This window comes from Varanus komodoensis, unplaced genomic scaffold (genome assembly GCF_004798865.1).
Source record: "Varanus komodoensis strain SLA01 unplaced genomic scaffold, ASM479886v1 scaffold22, whole genome shotgun sequence".
In the NCBI taxonomy this organism is placed as follows: Eukaryota; Metazoa; Chordata; class Lepidosauria; order Squamata; family Varanidae; genus Varanus; species Varanus komodoensis.
The window spans coordinates 512,673-532,302 of record NW_025335606.1 but is presented as its reverse complement, the minus strand read 5'-3'; the positions used below and the strand labels follow the sequence as shown (position 1 = coordinate 532,302).

The 19,630-nt window shown below is 49.1% G+C and overlaps 1 protein-coding gene across 46 annotated transcripts in view; it reads left to right on the top strand.

The window, feature by feature from the left end:
- The window catches only part of CELF4 (CUGBP Elav-like family member 4), an 818,464-nt gene that overhangs the window by 620,057 nt on the left and 178,777 nt on the right, over positions 1 to 19,630 (top strand). The window contains exon 4 of one of the 46 annotated variants that reach the window (XM_044431413.1): positions 1,648 to 1,653. The exons of the other annotated variants lie outside the window; for them this stretch is intronic. Within the exon in view, the coding sequence (XP_044287348.1) occupies positions 1,648 to 1,653 (6 nt within the window). The remainder of the gene's footprint in view (positions 1 to 1,647; positions 1,654 to 19,630) is intronic. 46 annotated transcript variants of the gene reach the window in all.

Sequence of the window (19,630 nt, the reverse complement as noted above, 5' to 3'; positions counted from 1 at the left end):
GTTTAGCCACCACCTCTGGAGGTTGTCAGGTTGGGGAAGAAGCTTTCAAGACTTGAGTTGGGCCTCCCTTGCCCCCAAACGGAAGTGCCAGAAGGACCAAACATGGATCCCTTTGAGTCCAAGCCATGAGCAAAGGCCGTTGCTGCCAGCATCAGTGGGGCGGCATATCCACCCCAGGTTTTAGACTGTGCTTTTAAGCATCCATCTATGGTACCAACCCTGTTCCACATTGGTTCAGCACTAAGGACAACTCCCTGTCATTGCAGCCATCAGCCATGACTGCACCTAACCGCAGGCTTGTCGTTCCCCAACATGGAAATGGCCACAGGTTTCTCCGTGGCACCTCCAGGAAAAAAATGGGCCGGCCACCTTAGGGAGCTGCTCCCCCGGGCACTGAAATCGACACTGGAAGAGACGGAGCGAGGATCTGGCTCTGCAGAAAGGCCCCTTCTCCACCCCCTCTGCAGAGGCAGGGAGGGGGTTCCTGAAATAACCAGGGTGACCCCAAGTCACCCCTTCCTTTCTTTGCTGAGTGGCTGCATTTTAGCACAGCCCTCTCTTACTGCAGGGGCTTCTGCGGCAGCACGAGCAAACTGAATGGGCAATTAAACATTTAACGTGGTTGCCAGAGAAAGAGAGCGCGGCTCTTGGACCCGCCAAGGAGCAGTGGGTGCGGGAGGCAGAGAGAGAGAGAGAGAGATTGAGAGAGAGAGAGAGAGAGAGAGCCCCAGTCTTTCTGAGAGTGGGCGAGCGGCTGGTGGGGTGGGGGAATCGGCGGAGTTCAGGGGCTCTGTTTCCCAGGGAGCTGCAGAAACATGTTGAAAAGCAAAGTATCCATTTGCCAAGACCCTTAATGGGATTGTTTCCCCCCACCCCCAGCCATCTGGATGTTGCCAGAGCTGCCAAGCTGATGTGAATCCTGCATCTGCGGAACAAACACGGTGAGATTCACACTTCCTTTGTGTGCTGGTCTTCAGGGGGTTACCTGGAGGCGCTGCAAATCCAGTTGTCAAAGAAACAAGGATGTCTTAAGTGGCATTTTCCCCCGAAGAAGCAGCGGCGGCAGCTGAAAAGACTCTTGCAAGGCCTGGAAGCGGGATTTGTTTCCCCTTCCCTTTCTTTCCTGTCTCATCCTGTGCGATCCATCATTTAAACTGGGGATGGGCCTGGATGTCTTCTACAAGTTGCTGGACTGCAACTCCCATCATCCTCTGCTGGCTGAGGTGGATAGAAGTTGCAGCTAACAAAATCTGGAGTCTGGCACACACCGCATCCCGGCCGTCCTGTAGACCTTCAGATATTTGCAGGACGGTTCCCAGTATTGGCTGGGCATGATGGAGCTGATGAATGTGAAGCAACACCTGACCTGCTTTGCCAGGGTGCCGAAATCCTTCAGCCTTCCATTTGGGCCAAATTCCTGGGAGCCGCATCCCAGAGGGCTGGAGACAGGTTGGGGCCAAAGCAATAAAAAATAGGAAACAAAGAAAAGGGCCAAAGTAATAAACTATTATTATTATTATTATAACATTTAACATGCTGTCGCATTTCAGTCTCCTGTTGCCTGTAAGCAATTCGAATATTCAGATGCGAGGAACAGTAGCATCAAAGGTGGGAAATTGGTGCTTGAGAGAGAGTCCCGGGCCCAAGGAAGGGGTGCAACGCTTCTCAAGACCCGGAAGGGCAAGACTGGGAACTCCCGAGCCACATCTGGTTCGTAGGCATGGACCAAGTCCCCGACTCTAGCTAGCCTGAATGCCGGATGAGTTCACAAGCAGCAGAATGATTTCCAAGATCAAAACTTCATATTATGCTAAATGCATGACTTGTCCAGCATCCAAGTTCTTTTTAACCTTTGACAGAAGATCCAGAGGAGACGGGGTCAGGGTTATGGAGGGCTGAAGGAGCCGTTCAGCTCTGCTAACCCCTGGCACGGTCCAAATGTAAAGCCTCCCCCAAGCTGCCATTTTTGCGTGCCGGGTGGGACGGGGGATGGCTCAGCAGCTCCCTTCCTGATGCAAGTAGCCATGGACAACTGAGAAAGGCACACCAGATGCAAATGAATTCAAGTTTCTGAAACTCCAGCCCCTGGGTTGGACAGTGGAACCCTCTCTTCCAAGTTGCATGGATTCTGCAGATTGGAGACATCTTTTCTTTTGTTTTTCCAAAATTTTATGCAAATTTAGTCTCCAAAAATGGGGGGAAAACGAGAGAGTAAAAATTTGCACTTGGGGGAGATGTGTGTTTTGGGAGAAGATTTATGCATTTGGACAAAAGCAAACATACTTGTGCAAAATCCAGTTCCATCAGTGAAAGAATGATGCAATGAAAGGTACCAGACAATTTACAACATTCAGATAAGATTGATTTAGGTATGAATGTTCCTATAAATAAAAGCTTTGGGGGAGAGGTTTTTGCAAGCAGTCATTAAGCCCCAGTTTTCAGGCTTAGTTATTATGGGATGCTTTAAAAGCCCACATGGCGCACAAGGGGTGTAGGGAAAGGGAGGCGAAAGGGCAGTCGACACCTCCATGGGCTAATAAACCAGACTTTACAGACCGGAAATGGCCACGTGTGAACCAGGACTAGACACACCCATGAAAAGGGATTGCAATAATAGACGTTTCAGGCTTATGGAACATGGAACATGTGGATTTGATATTCAGCAGGCGCCATTTTTGATGGGAAGTCAAATAAATGAACTAACCAAATAAAAATGAACTAACCACAATTTCATGCAGCCCCTATCAAAAAGAGGTTGAAGTTGTGTGTGTGTGTGTGTGTGTGCGTGTTTATGTGCAGGTCCCTATTTATTTCTGTCATTGGGGTACCTCCCACTAGCCAAAGTGGTTCACAACCATGCATGCAATCCAACTGCAAGAATGGAAATGCTGCAACACATTTCGATATAGAACATTGCAAATGAAGTCAAAGGGCCAAAAATGCTAACCTTGCTAGCCATGGCCATGGAGAGCAGATGTCACTGCCCTATCATGCAATGCTACTGGCAGCTGTACAGACAGAACGGTAGAATCGCAAGGGACCTATGAGGCCAGCAGGTGCGACCCCCATCTCAATGCAGGACCCCGAGTTCAAGCATCACGGACGGGCTGCTGAGGTGAAGGCCAAACTCTCCCTGCGTAGGAGAGGCTTAGTAGCTCCTAAGATTCTGCCAGATTTTTCCTTCCTCCAACGGGAGCCCATTATTCCATGCCCCGCAACCTGGGATGACCGAGAAGAGGTGCCAGCCGTCCTTGGAGGGGCAGCTTTTCCAGGCCTCAGAGAGTGCTCTCATGCCCCTCCTTGGGAGGTGACCGAGAGGCCGTCAAGGAGGCCTGGCTGCACTTACGCATGAGCCGGTGAACTCGGTTGGGTTACTGCCATGGGTTGCACGCGTATCCGCCTGCCTTTGGAAGCACTTTGGCTGGCCCAAACAGGGCAGCAAGATTGCCAGCAGGGACGGACCAATGTGATCCTGTTAGAGCAGCACCATATTAAACATTGCCGTGGGTATTGGTTATTTATGAAATTGCTGCCCTGCCCATTAGCCGGGATGACTCTCTGGGTGGCTTTCAGCATACATGATAAAACAATAATCTTAATTTAAGCACACATATTTGCAACAATAAAATAACAAGCATAAAACACAGGAGAACCTGTTAAGAAAACCCCACCATAAAATCATGCAATAGTCACAATTGGATAAACCAAAGGCATAGTAGCACTGGAATACTAAACCATATAAAAGCCTTATAAAAATCATTGCTGCTGTTGTTAGTCGTGAATTAACTATTAAAATATTGGAGAAATAAAGAGGTCTTTGCCTGGTGCTGAAAGGAGTGTGGGGAGGATGCCAGGCAAGCCTCTTTGGGGAGCTGGTTCCAAATCGGGGTGCCAGCACGGAGAAGGCCCTTCTCCTCATAGTCACTCTCTTTGTTTCTGTCAGAGGGGCTTCTCTGAGGAAGACTTCAGATGAAGATCCTAAGATCCGGGTAGGGTCATCTGGGAAGAGGTGCTCCTTTAGATAACCTGGCCCCAAGCTTTCGAGGCTTTAAATATTAATGGGGGGTTTTTATAATAAGTTTTATTCAAAATTTTAGCGGTAAAAACAAAGAAAAACTAAAAACAACATCAATCATCACAAACATTGAGCCTACTGGGTCAGCCCCCACATTTTTTTTTCCATTTATGATAACATAGAAACATAATCTATACGAAGTCCCGTTTCTCTAGCCAATAATAAAAAGTCTCAAGTTTGATAGAAGTCAGTATCTTCTTTCTCCTTCAATGACAAAGTCAGTCTATCCATTTCTGCACAGTCCAAGATCTTTTTTAGGATCAGTTCATCGGTGGGTGATTCTTCACTTTTCCAGTGTTGAGCAAATGCAATCCCTGCCGCAGTGATTACATGTAAAATCAAGTACATTTCTTGTTTACTAATATCAGCAGGTATAATGCCTAATAGGAAAATTTCAGGTTTACAAACTAAAGATTTTTGTAACATTTCCTCAAGCCATTTATGTATTTTAATCCAATACTTTTTCACATTATCAGAAGTCCACCACATATGATAGAATGTACCCAATTTATGTTTACATTTCCAACATCCATTTGACATATTTGGAAACATTGAATATTAATGTTAACACTGTGAATCAGGACTGGATTTCAGAAGGCAACCCATGGAGTTGACAGAGGACTGCTGCTCACACCAGCCAGGCCTCGTCAGCAGCCTCACTGCCCTGTTCTGAACCAACTGGAGTTTCTGGACCGTCTCCAGAGGAAGCCCCACACAGAGAGTTACAATAATCCAAACAAGAGGCTCCCGGAGCATGGATCACTGTTCCTGGGTTCTGCCAGTCCAGGGAGGGTCATAGCTGGTAAAAAAGCTTAAGCTGATAGAAGGCTCTCTGGGCCACCAAAACCTCCTGAAATTCCAGTGATAATTCAGGCTCCCGGAGCACCCCCAAGATATGAACCTTGCCCTTCAGGGGGAGTGCAACCCCATCCAAGACAGGTGCTCTGTCACCTGTCAGGACAAAAATCTCCCACCAACAGCACCTCCATCTTGTCTGGATTAAGTTGCAGTTTACTGGCCGTCATCCAGCCCATTGGCAAGCCCAGACTCGGATTCAGAAGGGCCACCGCCTCTCCCGGGTTAGATGAAAAGCAGAGGTAGAGCTCTTGCTCTTCCAGCAGCCAGGAATTTTTTCCTGATATCCAGGTGGAATCCGGCTTCCTGCAACTTGAGCCTGTTATGTGTCCTGCCGTCTGGGGTGCTCGAGAAGGGATCCTAACCCTCCTCAGAGTCACAGTCTTTCAAGTATTTGAGAACTGCTAATCTCTCTCCGGTTGCTCTTCTCTTCTCCAGTCTCAGTCTCCTCATTCTCTCCCTTGAAGTTGTATTCTCTGGTTTTGCAATTGTTTAGAATTGCCCAGAGAACTTTGGCTATTGGACGGAACAGAAATATAATGAAACAACAACTATCACACCTCAAAGGGAGTGGGAAGGTGTTTTGGCCTACAGCTCCCAACAACCTTAGCCAGGATAATGGTTGGTGAGAGCTGATGGGAACTGTAGGACAGGCCAACTGAAGAGCCAAAACCTGCCCACCTCTGGCAGAATGCAAGTTGCACAGGAGCTGAGACCCAAACGTTGTAAAATGCCAGGCCCTAAAAGCCAGGCAATGCCCCGCTCTGGCCTTTGTTCTCGCGAAGCAACTCCTTCTTCCTGGACTCAAGGATATGAGCCGCCTCTTCATCGACTGATCAGACCCTCTAAAACAGCAAAGGGTCTAATGCATTAACAAATATGGATTTGTAACACAAAAAACATTTTCTTCATCACATTAATATTCTATTAGCCAAATACATATTTATGCTAAGATGGTCCATTAAAAATGCAAACCGTAAGACGCCTTCCATGCTGTGCTTTCAGGGACACCCTCTTTGTGACCCTCCGCATGCTTATTTGGACAGCGGGATTTTTCTGCAGGTTTATTCTTTCAGAAGGGTTGCTTTTGGGTTTGTTTCTGTCCTCCTTCTGCAAATGGTGGACCAAACCAAACGGCCCACTTATTACACTGGCGACTCAAAATGTGCCTCAGCAAAAAGCCCTAAACTCACACTTCAGTAAGAGGGGAGACCCCTTGGCTTTCCAGTGGCTTTTTCTTTTCTTATCACCCCTCTTTATCGCTAGAAGCCCCATCAGCTCTTCCCCCCAAAAAGCATATTTTCCCCTTCCATCAGCCACTTGAATTGGCAGCAGTCCACGTCGGCCTCCTTCCCTCTCCATTCCTCTAGTGCCCTGACATGCTGTGGGATAGCCTGCCAAGACAGAAAGCTCAAGGAACTATGGGAGATGTAGTTCTCCCGAGGACAGCTTCCATGGTGCTTCTCTCAGGGCAAGTGTAGGGAAAGGAGAATGTGTTTTGGGGGACAGAGACTGGCCACAAAGGCTCAGGAACATGGTCCAATGCTCTCCTGTGGGCAAAGGGGCAGCTGTGATTCCCCAGACATTTCTGAACTGATCCAAAGCCCACCTGGAAGAACTTCACCCATCTCTAGATAGCCTCCTTACACAGCCAGTTGGCTGAGTTTGGCTAGGTGGATCCAGTAATTTCATGTGAAATGTACCGAAGTGTGTGCTCATTCAGAAATGTAGACCAAAATTGAAAACTGTAGGGAATTGACTAGATGGTTATTTTTGGCCTGCTTTCCATGGTCAGAGTTGCACCAACTCTTCTGATGAGGACGGCAAAGACAAGAGAATTGGGGGGCAGAAGGGGGTGAGGTTCCCCAGATTTTTGGACAGACCATGGGAACAGACAGGGTTTTGAAGAGACTGATTCCTGCCCTGTGAGAGGACTTGTGTAGATCTTGGAGGCTGAGCTTCCTAAGGAGAGACCCACCATTGGGGTGCAGCCCAGCATTGCTGAAAACGCAGGTTTTAAGAAGTAGTTTCTAGTTTGAGTTCAACAGAGTTTCAGTTGCTGTAGCTGTAGAATTGGCAATAAAGAGCTATTTTGCAAAGAGACTGCTGTATTGGAAGCTTGGATTTGGGGAAGCCTAACTCCTGAGAAAACTATCTTTGGCATTCTGGATTCTACTTGGAAGATGTCAAGAAAAGGGCTGAGAAGCATTTGGTATTCTAATCAGACAGGGGCATAGACTACCCCATAGGTAGCACAATATCGGCTTTGTTTAATCCATTCCATGTGTGTTTTGCAGAATGCAACACATTGTTCATTCCATTATCCACTCATTGGTAGAATCTGATCCAGTTCCATTTTGGAAAAGCATGGAAGAAAGTCAAATACCGTTAACCCAAATTTGAGGGCTCAAAACATTCTGCATATTGTTCTGAATTCAGTGGAACATGTGCACAAAAGTTGAGTCTGGGCAACACAACCAGGTGTGGTGGGAGGTTTTTTACTGTGGTTGGTTGGTCGTGTTGTCTGAACCCTTACCATGTTTTGCCATGGTAAATTTGCTCCATAGAAACAATGACTTGTTGATTTTATTTATTTATTTATTTATTAAAACATTTTTATGCCGCCCCATTCGCCGAAGCCTCCGGGCGGCTTACAACAATAAATTAAAACCACATAAATTAAAATATACACATTAGAATAATAATTTAAAATATATATATGTGTATGTATATATACACACACAACATAAAATAAGCCTCCCTGGCCAGATAAAATTCAATAATATTAACATTTAAAATGCTGCTTAAATAAAAATGTCTTCGCCTGGCGCCGAAAAACAAATAACGACGGTTACTCCATACCAGTGTGGCGTGTTGTGCTGTCTGAACCCAGGTTCATTATGCAAATACCACAGAGTTCCCCAGAGAGAGTGGCCACTGCAGCAGTCACTCCAGCCATCCGAACTCTATGTGCAAACCAAGGAACAGAGCAGAAGCCGAAGAGCAATCAGAAATGCATAAAATGTGCGTACATGAAAACAGAAAGGCAAGGTCTGCATGTACTTTTGTACATATGTATAACTAAATGTGTGTATCATTGCAGAAAGTGTGTTTAAAAACTTTGAAGTCTGTAGGATGTGTGCAAGCTAGAAGATGCCAGTGCTCCACAAAATCTGCAGATTGGAACAGAGCCATCCAAAGTCATCTGAACCCATTCCAGGTTTCTCCTAATCAGTTGTTGTTCAGTCACAAAGTCATGTCCGACTCTATGTGACCCCTTGGACAACATTCCCCCAGGTTCTCCTGTCCTCCACCATCCCCTGGAGTCCACCCAAGCCCACACCCACTGCCCCAGAGACCCCATCCAGCCACCTCATCCTCTGCCGTCCCCTTCTTCTTTTGCCATCTATTGTTCCCAGCATCAGGCTCTTCTCCAGAGAGTCCTTCCTTCTCACTAGGTGGCCAAAGTATTTGAGCTTCCTCCTAATCAGTGGTAGGCAACATCGTGTCAATGAACACCAGCGTGCCCCAGTGCAACCTTCTTGGCCCCCAGAAAGGTGTTCTGCCTTTCCTATTCTTTTCAAAACAGCCCCACAAACAAGTTCTCTTCCTGGCATCACCTGTGTTGTGTGCGCCATCTTTGCCATGCCTCCCGGCAGCCATTTTGTGGTCATGCCCTGATCCAGGGGATCCCTTGGTGTCCCTCCCCACTGTATGAATTCCAGATCTCACGCAGCTTCCAGTGTCCCCTCTTGCATCCACACCCTGCGCACTCATGAATAATGGAGCTGGAAGGAGAAGAGGTCTCCTGCAGTTCATTGTGCCGTCTGATTGCTTTTAGATGGGCCAATTAAGGATTGAAAGCAGAAATGAGCAGCATGTCTTAAAAAGTCAAGTTTCCAAGTTTCGGAAGGATGAGCATCAAATGATGGAAGAACATGAGAGTTTGGTTATTATCAGTGCCGAGTCAAATCGGGGCTGGGCGGGGGAAAGGGAGTTTGCATTGCTTCTCAAAAGATGTGAATGAAGCGGCGAGAGAAATGTCCCTGTCTTTCTGCTTTAGGATGAATTGGGTCCTTCCCAAGAGTTCGCTTGGCATGGGATTCCTGGAGGACAAAGGGAAAAGGTTCTTCACGCAAGATGCAATTGGCCTGTGGGATTCTTCGCCATGAGGGGCATTCCTGGGCAGTGCCTTAGCTAGTTTTGAAGGGGGAATGGCCGAATTCGAGAAACATGGATCTCTCAATGGCAGCCATGGCAGTGAGGAATCCTTCACCAAAGCAGGATTGCCCCACTTATTGTTGCCTTTGCTGATGGGTCCCCCAGAGGCACCTGGTGCCGCACATCACCTCGTGGGCGATTTGTTGGAAGCTGCATGTGGACACAGTTGAAAATAAACAAGGAGAACGCCTGTTCTCTTCCTGCCAGCTCCGTAGCCCAGCTCTCCTGCCATGTCCTTCTCCATCTTCACCTGCTCCTTCTCCTCAAGCTTGGGACAGGGGAGCCAGAGAACTGCACTGATCACACCCGGATGGCTTTTGTGATCAGTCAGGCTCAGGTGGCCAGACTAGATGGAGCATTGCCAGGTCAGGCAGGGTGTCTCCTAAATTCTCACGGTGGAAAACTTCAGCAGCCCTGCAAAGCACCCAGATACCCCAAGGAAAGCCTCTGAGAAGCATCCAAAATTCCCCAGAACCTCTGGATTCATCCTTTCAGCTTATTGGCATAGAACCCTAAGCATATTTAGGAACTTGAGAGAACTGGGTATGTTCAGCTTTGAGAAGAGAAGACCAAGGGGGGCATGATATCCTTCTAGAAGTACCTCAAAGGCTGTCACAAAGAGGAAGGTCAAGGTCTCTTCTCGCTGATGCCAGAGTGTAGGACATACAATAATCCATTCAAGTTGCGACAGCCCAGATTTAGGCTGGACATCAGGAGAAGCTTCCTCACTGTCAGAGCAATACGGCAGTGGAACCAGCTGCCTGGAGAGGTGGGGGCTCTCCCACACTGGGGACATTCACAAAGAAACTGGACAGTCATCTGAGCGGAATGGTGCAACGTGGTGTCCTGCAACAGCAGGGGGTGGACTAGATGGCCTTCCCGGGTCCTTCCAACTCTATCATTCCACGATTCCATGATTCCATGGAATCCCAACCAGGTGTTCCAGAATGCAAACAGCCTGGCTGAGTTCCCAGCTCAGGCACCTTCACTCCCCCCTGGACACGTTCAATCTATGGAGGGACAGAATGACCAGAACTCCCCTTGGAAGTGCGGCCAAGTGCCATCTCAGCTATTTCTACAATGCCCCCATCTTTCCCTCCTCCCCCTTTCCATAGGCCAGGAAGCTCCAGCTCCAGCTCCAGCCCAAACCCACCCTGCCCAAAGCCCCACCTGTTCATTCTGGAGTGTCCGCTTCGTACACTTTTGCTGGTGCCGCACAGACACACACACACACATATTCAAGGAGTAAACTTCTCCTGAAATCTTCTGCAGCTCCCTAGCACTGCGTTACATCCCAGCAGCCATGCCTTGGCAGGCTGCATCAGTCAATAAGAATGCAATATTAAAGGGTAATCACACAGCCACGCGGATAATGAGAGAAAGCAATTTCTCTCACTATTTAGCCATTTACCAATCGATTGGCTGAGGAGGCACCAGCAGGAAAACACGGGAGGTTGGCGAAGGCTGGGCAGGGGCTGGCCTGCCTCCCCCTGGAATGCTTTGCTGGGCGGCCCAGGGGTGCTCAGCGCGCGCGAGGCAAGGGACCCAGGCAGGCTCATGGCCCGGCTCCACGCCCAGGTGTGGGTGGCATCGGAGGGGAGCTTACTGGACTGGTCCGGCCGGGGCCACGCTAGCCAAAGATGCAATCCCAAAGGGCCCATCTGGGCCGGGATCAGCCCAAATGCGTGCAATTGCTTGCCTCTCTGGACGGAGTGAGCGGAGAGCAGTCTTTCCCTCATGACCACTGGAGATGATGAGGGGTGTAGTTCCACCCAGCTGGAGGACATCAGTTTGAGGAAGCCTCAGGATACCTTTTGGGAGACTGATATTCCGTGTCCAAAACCACCATGGGTCCAAATGCTTTAAAGGATTTAATGAGATTAAATTAATTCAGTGGGGGGAAGCAGATAGAAATTGATTTTGCCACTGCTCTGGGAAGCTCAAATCCCCTAACGCAGCTGGCTCTCTGTGTGGGCACTGGAATTCTTTCCCACGGCGGTCTGTCAGGGAAATTCTAATCCAGGTGTCCTTCTCTTTTGACAAACACATTTCTGAAGGCCGAGTGTGTTAGAAACCAGGTTCTGTGGGGCAGGGAGTACCTGGTGGGCAATTCGGAACCTTGGGGAGTGCACAAAATTACTCCTTGTGGGAACAAAAGGGCCAGATCTTTCCAGGAGGTGCAACAGCACTCTCAGCAGGTGGCTAGGAAGGGGCCCACTGGCTGCTCCACGTGGTCCAGGCGAACCGCGGGCAGGAGAGCCGATGCTTGACGTACCCTCTCAGTGGAAGTCGGTGGGGCGTGGGGGCTGGCCGGATGCTGGAGATTACAAAAGGGCGAGTGGTCCAGGAGCTTACCAAGCGGCAATGAGGAGGGAAATGTGCGACTTTGGAGAGGAGGCGTGCGGGGGGAGGGGGGGCAGGCAGAATGGGGATTTTCTTGGCTCTGTGATGATTCTGTGAGTAATCCAGCACATGGCAGCAATTATTACACTTGTAGGACACACGTGTGTGTGTGTGCCTGATCAACACCTTTCCTTTGATCCAAGACAGGGGACTGAATGGAAGATAATAGCCATCTGGGTCCAAAGTAACCCCCAGAAACTGGCTGACTTTGCCTTGATTTCAGAGCAGAGAGCCGAATTCTCCGCTGAATCGCCAGGGACGTTCACAGATTCCTCCCACGCATCCCCATTCTAGCACCAATCAGCACCCCAGGTGGTTATTTTGAAGAGCTTCCAAAGACGTGGTTTTAAAAAAAATACTAGTAGCTACTGTCAGGGCTGGGTGGTAAACTGCCAGATTCTCATGCTGAAGTGAAAAGCCCAAGCTGGACGCGGTGGCCAGGAGTCCTCCCTGCAAAATCAGGCACTGGGGTGGAAATGCCAGCTCTGGCACGTGGGGGAGGTGGAGAAAGAGGGGGCAAAGCCACCCCTTCTGCCTTCAACCTTCCTTTGAGCCACTTTTCTCCAAACGGCGCCCTGCGGCTGAAATTCATGAAAATTGGTGGGAATGTCAGATAAGCAACTTGCCGCTGCCCGTGGGCGACTCATGGACTGGTGGGGGATTTGGTTGCCGGGCTGCACCACTTCCAACAGATGCAGCAGGATTCAGGCTGGGCCTGACGAGGGTTGGTCTGTTTCTCTCACCTGCTCCTCGTGGGACCAGAAAAAGTCTGCCATTGTTCTTCCCGCACGAAAGGTCTCTATTCAAAGAAGCCTTTGGCCTGTACGCAGACCTGCCTTGCTTGGGCACTGGTTTTCTTCTGTACCTGTGGTGTTTGTGATCCACTTGATGGCTCGCTGTATGGCTTGGACCAACCGATTGTCTCTATAACCTTAAGGGGTATTTTTGGTAGAAAGGAGGACCACAAATCCAACCACTACACCAGGTCACAGTCCCATGGTTCTTCTTTGGAGACCATCACCTTATGCATGACCTGCTCTGAAGCAAGGTGGGAACCCCCCAGATCCCCTGGGTTCAGCTCCCAGTCTGCTTCCGTGTAGCCATGGGCCTAAGCTCCCGATGACCCCATCCAGCATTCACAAAACGGTCACCAGGCCCCAAGGCCAGTGCGCACGCTGCGCACGGCCCGTCCTTCTGTGTGCCACCTGCTCGGCCTTTGCTTGCGCTACTGCGCATGATGCAGAGGAGGTTGTGGGTTGGACGGCCTTCATCCTGCAAGGGCTCCCGGACTTCCGTTTGGCTTAGCTCGCTTGCCAAGACAAGGCCAAGCATGACGAGAAGTCTGCAGACACTCGAGGAATGGAGTCTGTGCAGCACTGGCGCATCCCCTCCACACAGCCCTGCAAGCTTGCGGCTGGGACTCCAGAGGCTGAGTTGCCCACCATTCTCCTCCCAGCTGTTCATGAAAGCGCCATGCATGCCCTCTGCCACTCCAAGGTTGGAACTGGAGCTTGGAGGAGACCCGAAGGGGTGTGCTGGAAGGGTGGGGAAGGGAAGAGGCTGGGGCCAGTGGCTCATGCCAGTTCCTGTTGGTGCTTCAGGCTCCATCTCTCCTGTTCCCTGGGACCAACTCTAGATCAGGGATTTCCAGCCACCAGTCCATGGACCAGCACTGGTCCACAGGAGATCTCCTGTCAATCCATGGAGTCCACATCCCACTGTCCGCAGACCAGTGCGGGGGCTGGCCGTGCTCCACCACCTCTTCCTCGTTAGGCATCGCATTCACGGGGGGTGCGCTGGTGCTGCCGGGGGTCCCAGGTAGGGAGAGACGGCTCGGTGGGATCCGGCTGGGAGCCATGCCATGCCCATTTCAGTATTTTGCTCTTTTGATGGAATTTTTTGCTGCTCGGTTTCTGGCTGTTTGGGAGAATTCTCCTTTTTTTTTTTGGTATTGTGCCTGGAAACTGATAGATAGAATACTGGATTATGTGGATGGTGCTTCTTGTTTCTGCCTCAGTGGTCCTCAGTGTGGTTTCCCTCTTTTGGCCAGTGCCCAGCTGTGGAAAGGCTGAAAACCGCTGCTCCAGATGGCTGAAAATGGCCTTCTAGGGTCGGTGCATGCCATGAGGCACAGCAATGGTGGACATCAACGCTTCAGTGCCCTGGGCCATGTGCTGGGTTCTTGTAAGCCTCCACGTGTGAAGACTTAATGGGATTGCCCCTTAACCCACTGGCATCATTCTCCTCAGCCTGGACAGGGCAGGAGAACATCATACTGCCCCCCCCCCCACCGCCAAAACTCCCCCCAGCAGATCCTGGTGCTCGCCCTCTTCCTTACCTACCACTTGCTACTCAGAAAGAGAAGGCCTCCCAGAAGCCATGCAACAACTGAAAACGAAAAGGAATCGTGAAGCAGACATGCACCTTAAAACACACTCCTTTAATTGGTTCGTTTTGCTTGCGATGTATTTTTCATCCGTCAAATTGATTGGTTTTTCTAGCTATTAATTTTCCATGTACCGTCTTCTGCCGTCCTCATCCAGTTGTTTTCCAACGTACTTTACTAGAATCCTTTTCAAATAAATTAAATAAATAAAACTTCTTTTCTTCCATAAGAATATAAAAACCCCTCAGTTTCTCTCCTTGAGAGCTAAGGACAAACTGGCAATATTTTATGTTATAGCATGGTATAAAAAAAATGCATTACACTATAAATTATAATCTGAGTGGTGAAATGCTCAGAAATATGCCAAACGCAGGTGGAAAGTCCATTAAACAACAGGGTTGGATTGCAAAGCATTCCCCACAGAAATCTTAGATGCCTTGCAAGAAGCTGTTTGGTAGGGTGCGAAGAGGCATAATGTAACCGATCAAATGCATAATCAGTCAACTAGAGATATGAAATTTTTACAAATGCATTAAAAAGAAAGGTGACTTCCATTTAGAGTGAGATCAATTTCCAATTGAGCCACCAGGAATATGGAAATACGGGTTGTGGCTTGCATGTGAGAGAAATGCCTGCGAGGATGCGAGGGGAGAGGAAAGGCTGGCAGATGGTGAAGGGTGTCATCCAATGGCTTGGGAAAGGTTTTCCACCAAGGTCATCTCGGGAGTTCAGGAAGGGGTGCCAGCAAATCGCAGGCGTGCTGATGTGGAGGCTGGAAGCCTGAGATGGCGCGGGGGCAGATAGCTTTCCAGAATGCGACCACTCAAAATGGCGTGGGTCCTGGATACCTGAAGGAGCACCTTCTTCCCTGCATGCCCTCCCACCCCTTCGTTGCTGTTAGTCGCGAAGTCATGTCCAACCCATCGCGACCCCATGGACAACATTCCTCCAGGCCTTCCTGTCCTCCACCATCCCCCGGAGTCCGCCCAAGCCCACACCCACCGCCCCAGTGACCCCATTCAGGCACCTCATCCTCTGCCGCCCCCTTCTTCTTTTGCCATCTATTGTTCCCAGCATCTGGCTCTTCTCCAGGGAGTCCTTCCTTCTCATTAGGTGGCCAAAGTATTTGAGTTTCATCTTCTGGCCTTCTAAAGAGCAGCCAGGGTTGATTTCCTCTAGGACTGACCGGTTTGATCGCCTTGTGGTCCAAGGGACTCACAGGAGTCTCCTCCAGCACCACAATTCAAAGGCCTCAATCCTTCGGCGCTCAGCCTTCCTTATGGTCCAGCTTTCACAGCCATACATTGCAACCGGGAAAACCATAGCCTTGACTATATGCACTTTTGTTGGCAGGGTGATGTCTCTGCCTTTTAGTATGCTGTCTAGATTTGCCATAGCTTTCCTCCCCAGGAGCAAGCGCCTTTTAATTTCTTGGCTGCAGTCCCTGTATTCTCCCACTATTTTAATTGCTAATTCGTTTTAATCTGTGGTTTTACATCTCATATTGGATGCTGTGCTACTTTCACTTTTATTTTATTTTTTATTTTGTTGTTGTTGCTGTTGCAAACCGTCCCGAGACATCTGTGATGGGACAGTATGAAAAAGTTTTAAATAAATAATAAATTGATAAATAAAAAGACAAACCGGAGACCTCTGGGACCAGGCACGGCTGGGAGACCTTATGTACACCTGTGCATCTCCAGAGTTGACTGCAGGCAATCCAGTTGTGGCTGAGTGGAGATGGATTGGTGCTCCAGTTCAGCCTGCTCTCCCTCCGGTGCTTCTGATTGTGCTCCCATAAAGTCATGTCCTTCTTTTCTTGATGGGCATTCCTGGAACTCCTGCTTCCACAAAGCCGAACGGCAGCCCACCATGACAGGATGCGCAAAATGCCAAACACTGATATTCAGATCCAAAAGCTGGAGGCGGCCCAGCGGCTGCGCAGGCATTGCTGCCACCGGGGGCTTGATAGCAGCCAGAGCCCAGGCGTGTCCAGGAGCTTTCCCATGGTGATGCACATGGAGAAAGACAGTCGCTCATGCGCTACGGAGCTGATGTGACCCCTCGATCACGGCGAAGGAGGCGAGCGTTCCAGCTGAACCATACGCACAAGCAACTGGCTTCTTCCTACACATTGACTCTGTCACCGAGATGCATTTCAGACATACTCTGTGAATGCAAATCCACACAATGTACTCCTCCGATACAAAGGGCTGCATCAAACACCCTCTAATTACAATATGTACTTTGACAGCGGCACATTGAATACATCCCACAAATTACTGAAAAATACTTAGCAATCACAGGATGTTTATGTTATCTCTTTATTCTCCTGGCAGGCCAGGCCTGGAGTGACCCATTTATTACGGGTACTTCCTAGACTCTGCTCTCTCGCTCTCGCTCTCTCTCTCACACACACCCCAAGGGGACAAAACATGACAAAAATAACTGAATGCTAATCACAGAGGCTCAGTGGGCACAGAATGCTGATTGACAGTTCTGCTAGGGTAAAGCAGAGAACTGGGGTGGAGAGCACAACGGAATGGAGCATCTTCTACAGGCCATGGCTGGCAGCCTGGCTGGAAGTCAGTGCACTACCCACCCACCAAGGGACATGCATCAGACTCAAGTCCAAGGTCTGAGCCAACGCTGGGCTCCTTTGGACCATTTCCAGTGATTCCCAGGGTGACTTCTCTTTGCATCAGCTGTTCCTGTTTTGCAGTCAGAGAGCCACATATGCTGCCTCTTCACTCCATGTCTTTTGGATTCATTTCTCTGCTGGGCTGATTGTGAAGGAGAAAGGTGTGTGAGCTTGGGAAAAGGAGCGGGACTAAATGAGCCTCTAATCCTGGGGCACATTTAGCCAAGGGCTCTTCAATCAATGTCCTGAGGCAAGTCAGATAGTCATTTTTCCAATACCACCAGGTTTCACTATGAAAAGAATGCTGAACATGATCAGAAATCCCCATAGTTCCATAATCTGCGTACCTAGCCACCTGAAACTTTGCAGGTTTCTTTGGTGGTGGCATCTCTGTGATGTGAGGCATCTTCATACAGATTGCCCAAAACAACAGGGGGCATAAAAGGGGAAGCCAATTAATCACTCCCCCCAGAACAAGAGATCGCCTAACCAATAACAAAAAGTTCTCTTTTCACATACACCCCTGCACCTATCCTTCTGAAATATCTCAGGCATCCCATGTAGGGACACTTCTAAGTAATCTGACATTTGCAGAATAATTTTTCACAAGATGAGACTATCTCTTTGGGGTGCCTTCAAAGTGCTAATGCTGCATTTTCACAAGTATCCCTGTACCTATTCAGTTGAACTTGGACTGCCAAAATTTCCCTAGAAAGGGGATCAGTTCCTGAAAAGTTCATCCAGTTTTGCCAAGCAAGGAAAGAGCTATCAAGAGTTCCAAATGGGCACCTAATGCAGAACCCCAGAACATTTTTCTGAGATGGGCAGTCATCGTCCCCTCATATTGGGGCTACTATGCTACAAATACCACCCAGTTGTGACAAACAATATCTATTTGGAGGTCCAGTGGCTCGGATTTCCAAATCTGAATCCTGAGTCAAAGCAGATGGCCTCTACATTGATCTAAAGGGAACTGGGCTATTTTCCAAAATGCTGAATGGGAGCCCAGGTTGAACCCGGGGATCAGCATGTACACCTGCATCAGTGTTCCGTTGCAGGTCCCATGTGAGCTGTCCTTATGATGTGCACTTGACTTGAGTGGTGAGGATCAGGTCCTTTGAGACTGTGAAAAGAACTTGGACAGAGCAATTCTCAACTGGCTCGCCAGCCAAATATCACACACTTCGGAACATCATGACTCGGTTCTCCTTGCAAGTCCTGGCAGCCCAGCCCCCAGGGTATTGTTTGGACTGCATTTGTACTTTGGTGGATTATAGTGGGCAAAAAGTCTGAGCTGCACATCCAGAAGTCCTTGATTCAGAATCTTCCCTCTGCTTTGAACTCAGGTCACTCTAGGCAAAAACTTTCCCTCCCTCAACATTAGCAGTATGGGGGCGGGGGACACTATCATATCTTGCAAGGTTATTTGTTTAAAAATGTGACCGTTAAGTGCTTTGACCAATAATAATGGAGTACTTCATAAGACCTCCTGCCCCACCCCAGCAAGTGGTATTCGAAGAAGTATTCAGCAAGGGTCCTTCCACATAATTGGTGACAATCACCAAGTGGCCATTCTGACGGTGCAGAGATGGTGGGATAGGTGGAGGTGTGAATGGCTCCTGATCAGGAATGGGACTTCGGAATGTACACGGGGATCTCCCTGCCAGCGAGGGATGTGCAGCACTGGAAAATTCATCCCCATTGAGCTTGAAAGATTTTTGACGCACCTTCAACCCAACAGCTAAACCCAAGCCAAGCTGTGGGTGGAGAGCATTGGCTTCCACAGCCTTGCTTGGAAGAACTTGCACAAATGTGGAGTTGGGAGCTGTGTATTTCCAGCACAATTTGCACAAATCGCTTTCCCCTCGAACTGGATCCGCTGCCTAACCACCATGACCGCGTAGTCTTAATGCTGAACTGTCTTTGTGCTGAGACTCCCGTCTTCCCATTTGGTGCACCTGTGATCTATCGGTGATGCCATAACTCACCGCAAGCAAACTTCCTCCCGACTATTAATCCTTCTGCTTCCCCAAGCCACTGCCTTCCACGAGGAACATTTCACCAGTGCGTAAATATAGGTTTGAGGCCAAACTTTGCAACATCAGAGACAAAAATTGATTGAATAAGCTTTCACATGCCTTGAGAAATTAATGGGAGGGAGGGGGTTATATTTCCATTTGCTCGAAGAAACTGGAAGTAAAATATAGATACATATATTTTTCATGTATTTCCAAACCTCTCTTCTGCCTGTCAGAGGATCTGGCATGGGAAGGGAGCGCCGACTCGCTATCTGCCGCCGCGCAGCCCACGGATCAGGTGCCTGCTTATGCAAAACAGGGTCATAAACATGCCTCCGTGTATTTGATAAATCCATCTTTCTCTTGTCATTGTCACAGAGAAGCTCAGATGATGGGAGATTATGCCGTCAAATCGCCGTAGAAATGCCTGCAGAGTTTATGAATTTTCATAGGGCGCGAGTCATCTCTAATGGGAAGCGGTGCATGGGAGGAAGGCTGACGGCTTGGGAAAGAATTTGCCTGCTCTGGTGGACAAATGGTTAGACTGTGCAAACCAAGTTCGGGCCCTGATAGACATTTGCACCAAGGAAGAAGCATCGGCCGGGAGGGTTTCTTTCCCTATATTGATGGCCATTGGCCAAACTCTTCCGCAGCTGCCTAGGATGTGTGCATCTGGGTGCCCATGGATAGCGACGTGTGGGAAATTCACTTGGGACAGGGAAATAGATCCGTTGGATTCTCTGGGTTCAAGACTCCACCCCACTTTTCTGAGGTCATGAGTCTTACATCCTGGGGGTGGGATGAGCACTTGTGTGGACACTCCCCAGGAATCTCGCTCATGTGGATGCTGCCGAGCAGCGTCCCTCTTCCGCTCATGTGACTTGCAGGCTTTGTTTGGGCTTCCCATGACATGATGAAGGTTGCTGGTAGCGCAACTTTCGTTCCACAAGTGCCCGGAGACTCCCCCTTTTCTTGGCTCACTTTCTAGGACAGTGTTGAGCACAAGGAGAAGTCCACAAACTGAAAAGGGA